Source organism: Castanea sativa, chromosome 9 (genome assembly GCF_040712315.1).
Source record: "Castanea sativa cultivar Marrone di Chiusa Pesio chromosome 9, ASM4071231v1".
In the NCBI taxonomy this organism is placed as follows: domain Eukaryota; kingdom Viridiplantae; phylum Streptophyta; class Magnoliopsida; order Fagales; family Fagaceae; genus Castanea; species Castanea sativa.
In genome coordinates this window covers 16,236,851-16,244,935 of record NC_134021.1, presented here as the reverse complement: position 1 = coordinate 16,244,935, position 8,085 = coordinate 16,236,851, and the positions used below count along the sequence as shown (strand labels likewise).

The 8,085-nt window shown below is 33.0% G+C and overlaps 1 protein-coding gene across 1 annotated transcript; it reads left to right on the top strand.

Annotated features, from left to right (window-relative positions):
* The first annotated feature begins 4,007 nt into the window (after positions 1-4,007).
* LOC142611151 (uncharacterized) lies at positions 4,008-6,325 on the top strand. The gene is made up of 5 exons (XM_075783201.1): positions 4,008-4,657; positions 4,761-4,837; positions 4,984-5,020; positions 5,139-5,247; positions 5,429-6,325. The coding sequence occupies exons 1-5, from the start codon at positions 4,399-4,401 to the stop codon at positions 6,066-6,068; spliced, it is 1,122 nt and encodes a 373-aa protein (XP_075639316.1). The 5' UTR covers positions 4,008-4,398; the 3' UTR covers positions 6,069-6,325.
* Positions 6,326-8,085: the final 1,760 nt, after the last annotated feature.

The window sequence follows — 8,085 nt, the reverse complement described above, 5'->3', positions numbered from 1 at the left end:
CTTTAAGTTTCATTTCTTGATTTCTTTTAACTCTATCTATCTCACACATACATAGACATAAATATATGAGTTATGAGTAATCTACAAGCATGTAAATTGGCCCCCCAAGTTAAAAATCCTAGCTACGCCGCTGCTTGTGTACCATTAGGATTGATCGGTTTGGTTAGGTTAGGGGTAGATTTTTCACAAATTGAAAGTCAACAATTTTTTTTTGGCACTAAGGGTCTTGTTATTTAGTAGCATAACATACTTTCATTTATTATAAGAATTAATGATCCGTTTGGATTGAGGGAGAAAGAAAGAGAGTATAGTAGATTTGACTATAAATCAGCATATTTTTAGCTAACTTTACTCTACTTTCTCCCACTCTCCCTCTTTCCCCCTTCAATCCAAACAGACAGTAAAGTTCAAAATCACTCTCATTTACTGTTGTAATTATCAAATTATTAAAAAAAAAAGTGTTTGTTTTTCATATGCACGCCCTACAACTAACAATACGGGTGGGATTGGTTCAACTTAGATACGTCGGTTTAGGTCTCTACATGTTGAGTGCAACATTAAAATTCAACAAAATAGCCCAACACACTTAATATCTAAGAAGATAGGACGTGTTTGTTTCAAAATAAAATTTAAATAAGAACATATTGTAATTATTTCAAAGTACTATATATCAAAAAAAAAAAAATTAAGGTAAAACATAATTCGTGAGAAATATCTTTCTATTATCATAATCCCTAAAAAAAAATATAATTCATTTATGTGGAAATGATATTATTTATATATAGTGTATCATATTTGTTGTTCAAATCCTACGCACTTCCCCCTCTCCCATTATGTACTTATATAAAAAAAATTATATAAAAGAAAAACCCAAAAACATAAATCCTTTTTCTTCAAATTAATTGCATAATCACAAAAGATTTTACAATTGTTGGAGAGAGGAATACCTTAAAGAGACCCCTTAAGTTCGTAGTTAATGTAACCTATACAGATTATCATATTCGGAATTTACTTATAAGGTTTTCTTCAATTCCTTTGTAGTTGTAACTTGTTTTAGACTTTGTTTTTTCTTTTCTTTTTTACTGTTGGTGCTGGCTCATATTCATTATTGGGCTATTGGCCAAAGGGCTTTACGTACTATACATAGATATTTCGGTAATTTGCTCCCATGAACGCAAACACATGGGAAATTCTCCGTGTTAATTTCTCTCCTCTCTTCTTAATCTTGCTTAAACTGATTTTCCCACAACATATACAATATTGAAGCTGGATCAGGAAATTGCTCTTTAATGAAATTACATCTTGTTTATCAAAAAAAGAAATTACATCTTATAAAATGGATCTCACATCCCTTTACAGTCACTTATTTATTAAAAAACAAGAAAATTTATATTTAGATTTAGGGTCATGCTAAAGAGTGCCCTTAGGGCATTGGTTAACAAATAACAATCTATTTTAGGAAAGTTTTAACACAACTTTAATGAAAAATAAAAAAAAACTGTCAAAACATTAATTGTTTTTTTTTTCTTTTCTCATAAAAATTTTCTTTAAATAGATTATTAACCAATGTCCTAAGGCATCCGTTAACATTTCCCTTTTATATATATATATATATTTACAGACCAAACATTAATAGTTTTTCATCAGTGATCACCACTCCATACACTCACACTTTCAGTTATGTTTGTATGTTTTTTCTTTAGCACTGAGTAAAATAAGCTCATTAATTTGTCTCATTCGAACTCATCAGCTAATTTTTTTGTTAATAATAACCCCAGCAAGGTGACATGGCCTGAACTCTTGAAAAATCTTCGAGGAACAAAACCCGTGATTCCCGACGAAAGGAAAATCTCATTGGACCCTTAATAATTGAGTTTGGGTCTGAATCAGAAACAGCAAAGCATCACACAAGTACACATGCATCAACCAGCCGATCGAGTTGCTGTGTTAATTAGTAACTCATCACTAGTCAAGTCCTACTGTAAATAAGAACCTCTCCAAACACAAAAAAAAAAAAAAAAATATATATATATATATATATATATATATATATATATATATATATATATATATATATATAAAGTTACAAACCAACTACACGTGCCAAGTCCAAAATTATATTAGAACCTAAGAGCATAGAGTAATTTAAAAATTGTATTAGTTAAAAGCCTTCATTTTTTTTTTACACTTTCAAATTTTCAATTATTTTATGGTGTTTAATTTGCTACTAAATGCATATGTTAAAAAAAAATTTATTGCTTATTGAAAGTTCGGATTTGTGTGAAAACACATGAGCTTGTTTAGACTCCCAAATAAAAATTATGGCTAGGTTGTTTTTACTCTCTTACATAATCAAAGTGCGGAACAAGAGTAAATATGCGTAATGAATCGATAACTACTCTAGTGCATAAATATGACCAACAAATAATAAAAGTAAAGTACAAGAGTAAGGGAAGAGAAATACAAACACAATATAACACCAAGACGTGTTATTGAAGAGGCAACCAAAAAATTAGGAGAAAAATCTCTCCATGACTCTTCAAGTCAAAATCGATCAACTGAAGAATAAAGTTGGAATACACGAATAATAAAAGACCCTCCAAGCCTAGTTTACCCAATATACTTGAGACCTCCAAACTCCTGCTACCAACAGACTTCTTGGAATCATGTCTTTTCTAACTTTTCGGATCCCGCAATACGCCCGATTGCATCGGTCAAGCCTCATCGACTTCTTTTAGCAAATCTTCAAAACTTCCCAGGCTCCAAAACACTCTCTACATTCTGAATAGGTGTGTGTTGTGTTTGTGTACAAATCTACTCTCAATGTATGATCATGGGAGAGGGAAGGAGAAGATGTTACAATGATTTCTCACTAAGGATGAGTAGTTCTCTCTCTAAAAGAAGGGTGTGTTGTGTTGTGTTGTAGAAAATCTATCTAGGGTTTTTCTCTCTGAATGACTTCACTTACTTTTGTGGGTAATGAGGATATATTTAGTATGAGTGAATGGTAAGAAAGTTACACTTAAAAACCTCCAAGCAGAGAGTTTCACGGGTATCTCGCAAGTTGGCCCTTCTCGTGAGACACTCGCGAAACTAACAGCCTAGCACGACTCTTCAGCTTCCAGCATGTGCTTCTCACGTGCCTCTTTCGCGGGTAGGCTTCTCGTGAGGCACTCACAAAATCCACTTGTTTATTCAACACATGCTTGATTCTTCACCAACTTAATACTAAACCCAATATAATAAAATCCTACAAAATACAAGGAATAAAATTAATGCACTTACAACAACTTTTGTTATGGAATAAAGCCAATATAAAATATAGTTGTAAATCATAGCTTTACAATTATCAGTGATCATAGTATTGGTTAAAAAAAGTTTTAGATTTTTTTTTATACAAAATAAGATTTGAGTTCTCAATGTTATATATGTGTATCCAACATTTTCCATTTATTTATATTTGGGGTAAAGACTTATTTTCTTTTGAATTAAAATGTTTGTGAAGTATTATAAATTATTATTCAATTGTATAACGTGTTGTGTCTAATCGCAAATCAAACAAGATAAGATAAGGGTGATCCATCCGAGAGAGAGAGAGAGAGAGAGAGTGTTAAAAGACTGCTTTTTCACCAAGTTTAATTAGAAAGGTTAAAATATTATTAACCTCTTCTGATGATCATAGTTATTAAAACGTACTTGTCTGATGTATACTCTATGAGTAAATTAACATAGAGTGGGCAAATAGTTTAAGGTGAGGAATAGTACACCCCAACACCCCCCTCTTTTTTTTCTTTTTTTTTTTGGTCAAGAAATTGCTCTACACGAGAGATGCCTTTCTATACTAGGTGACTCGTAAAGGATTTGGACTCACATGACCCGAAATTATATATATCTTACATCGTATTACATCCATACATGCATACACAACACATACATGTATGACATGCATGCATGCATAAGAATGTAATGTACAATATCATTTATACATTTCCACACACAAAAGCACAAGAGAGGGAGAGAGAGGGAGAGAGAGAGAGAGAGAGAAGTCTTCTATGTCAAGATCTAGGGTTTGCATTCCCATGATAGGTACCCATAGACTACTGTACAGAGCTATAGCTATGTCTTTCTGCAAGCCAACTCTGTATTGGTAAGTTTGATATATAAATTTCTTGCTAAGATCTGTCCTAGCATGGGGGAGGAAAAAAAGAAAGACAGCAAATAGATGACAAACTCAATTTCATTGTGGAGCTAGATACCAAAAGGCCCTAATCCCAAATTATTCCTTCTATAGTGTTCAAATTATTTTGTATTCCTAAAAGCCAGTGTTGATTTTGTCTCTTCTATATACCATAAACCCTGTATATAGAGGGAGCTGAGAAAGAAGAAATAGCAACAAAGATGGAGGAAAGTGGTGGCTCTGAGTGTTCAAAGATGAGCCCTTCCAACCCAAATGAAGATGGAAGCGAAAGCGGGGAGAATGATGATGATTATAAGCCTAAAAATGGAGGGAGCTCGAGCAATAGCACGGTGGAAGAGAGCGAGAAGAAATCATCATCAGTGAGGCCTTATGTTAGATCCAAGATGCCTAGGCTCCGGTGGACGCCTGACCTTCATCTTCGTTTCATTCATGCTGTTGAAAGACTTGGAGGTCAAGATAGTGAGTTTCTATGTCTAATCTTTTATATATCTTATGAATTTGTCTAAATATGGAAGTTTATTGATTTTCTTATTATCACATGTTCTTATTTCTTTTGGTGCAGGAGCTACACCAAAGATGGTTCTTCAGCTTATGAACATCAAAGGACTAAGTATTGCTCATGTCAAAAGCCATTTACAGGTAATTTGACTTCAAAGAACCAAGGTTCATCAATAATTTCTAAACATACATATACAAAGCTTTTTTTTCCTTTCTTTTTATAGCTAGCGTGTCATAATTTTCTCTTTCTAATATTATTTTCTACATATTTTCTTCTATTTCACTAGATGTTTAGAAGCAAGAAGGTGGATGATCCGGGTCAAGGTACACCAAAATTTCCATTTTGTTTGTTTGTTAATTTTTTTTCTTCTGATCAACACAAAATAGTTAGGGTTTTCTATTAGTTCTTGATGAAAAAAAAAATGTTTGTTTCACATGACAGTTTTAGCCGATCATAGGCATCTTGTGGAAAGTGGAGATCGCAATATTTATAACCTCAGCCAACTTCCAATGCTTCAAGGATACAATCCAGGCCACAATTCCAATTTCCGGTATGAGACTTAACCATAATTTGAATACAATAATTTTGTTTATTTCCCCCCAAAAAATAATACATTAATTTTGTTTCAATTTTTTTCTCTATATATAGCATGATAATAAAAAATTAAGTCTCAACTTTTGGTCTTTAAAGAATTTGATTTTATAATAACATTTTTTTTTTCTTTTCCCAAGGTATGGACATGGAGATTCTTCTTGGAGTAAAGCGTATGAAAACTTGATGATGAGTTGTAGGGGTCGTAGCTCAACCAATAACTATGGTGCTGGATTTTATGGCACAGTGAGTGAGAAGATCTTTGGTAGCAACTATAACAGTTGGACTAATTGCAATTTCCATAGGAGAGCTTCAACTTTTGGTGAACAATCAGGTTGGAGAACCCATGAACTCAAAGATGGTTTCCAGTCATTTCATCACAACCATGAATCCTTGCACAATCAACCAAGATTGACTCCTATTGATCTTAACCCGGTAACCCATCTAAAAGCAGAAGTACTACTACAAGAGCATACAAGTTCTAGTAATAGCAATGTCCCATCAGAATTCAACAAAACAAGTATTCTACAAGAGTGGAAGACCTTGAAAAGGAAAGCCTCGGATTGCAACCTCGATTTGGATCTATCTCTTAGGCTAACGTCGTCGAGGAATGATGACAACCATAGAAGAAGCTTGATGGACCACAAAGTTGATCATAGTAATCTGTCTGTGTCTTTGTATTCTCAATCATCGTCAAGTCTTACCAGCTTGAAGGACGGACGTGTTGATGGTAATAAAGAGCAAGCTAAAGGCGCAAGTACTCTGGATCTGACTATATGAATGCGACAATTCTAAGTGAGATCTTGAGGTACTTGTTCCAAATAATTCAATTTATGATTGTCTTGTACTATCGTATAAAATTTTAGTCGCCCCCACTTAATTTTTACTTTCTTTTATCGCTAGCTCAATCTGCGTATCAATGAAATATATCAACAAATGTCCAATATCTATTACAATGCTTTGTTTTGCTACATGGGTACTTAAAAGATTATACATGTTGTCTTTTAAGTCTTAAGCATCAAATGGGGAATAAGAACTAGGTATTTTATTTTATTTTTAAAAGCAATGTGTTTTTAACATGGTTCATAGATGCTATATATGGAAAATTTTGCTTATTTCTAATGCATATTATTGACTTTAATGTCAGTTCCTTCACTACTTAACATTGATTAGATTTCTGGAACAAGTACATTGAGAATAATTAGCAATAAACCTATCAAATTATGACTACCTCAAAATCGTGTCACTTAGGCTAGGTTTGGCTTGATGTGAAATGTTTCCTAAGTGTAAAATTCTTTTAGGTGGAAATATTTTTTGGAAAGGAAAATATTTTCAGTTGTTTAGTTGTGTTATGGAAAATACGCCGGAAAATGCTTTTCAGTAGTTGGTTTGCATGTAAAATTATTTTTGTAAAATATGTATATAATCCAGCAAATACGCCAGATATGCTTGCTCTCTCTCTCTCTCTCTCTCGGGTGGTTGAAGTGAGGGTTTAAAATGGTTGTAGGGAAAATAGAAGTGTAAAACAATTTACACTTCACCCACTCTTATTTTATGGTTAAACTGACTGTATTTTTCGGTCCACCCAAACACCCTGTCAAGTGTAAAATATTTTCCATATATATTTTTCACCCTAAACAAACATATCCTTAATAAATATTGCTCCCATTTTATAAAAGAATGCTTAACCCTGTCATATACTCTTGTACGTAATATTGCTTAACCATTCAATACTGGAGGAGAATTTTAAAGATAGATTATTTTCACAAGACTAAACTGATGAAGAAATATAAGGCTTACTTAAGCCACTGATGGAGCCTTTATGGTGATATTCATTGATGAATAGGCACGATATATACCATTTAATAACTTTTGTTGGGCTCACGCAATAGTTTTAGGAATATAAAGTTTGTTCTTGATGTTGTTCTAATAATTTTTGTTGTGATATTCAATTAAATATGCATGCCTATATCAGGCTAGAATCAGTTTTATAATATACATAATCATATAGTCATTTCATTCCAGTACTATGGTGGAAAAGTAAGCGCCCAAGCATTTTCTTGGTTTCATCAGTTTTGATAAACTAATATTGAGTTTAGAAATGGTAATGGAGTGAGCCGGGATCAGATAATGGATGTCCCATCCCATCCCCCTTTCCAGGATGAGACGGGATGAAGAAAATTCATCGCACCTAATAAGGTGACTATGAAATTGATGAGATAAGGGTGAGATAGAAAGAGAGAGGTCAGAGGGGCAGGTATGAATTGTTGAGACATAGAAGTGTTTTGGGAATGGGAATAAAAATATTTTAAAGTATTAAATTGAAAATAGGAAATGTATAAAAATATTATATATATATATATATATATATATATATATATATAAATTTTATATATACACACATACACCTACTTGGATGGGTAGAGTGGACAAGATGGATTGAATGGGGGGATATTTTGTTCCTTTCTTAATCGAACTATCGTATTACATACAGTAACAAACATCATGGTATGTTACGAGGAATTATTCACACTAATGTAAATGAGGAGAAACTTCAAATTTGTAATTGAAATTTATGTTATAACAACAAAATATGATTTGCCAATTAAAGGAACCTCCATCACCATAAGTATGAGGTGGAGAATGTGGGTGGAGCTCAAATCCCCTCAGGCTGTTACTGTCTTACTTTATTAGTAGGTTGTAGTCTAATTACCTGACATTCCATCTTTAGTGTGGCTTGATGTCGTCAATGTGGTTTGAGATTGTAGTTTCCATCTTTAGGGTGGCTTGAGAATGT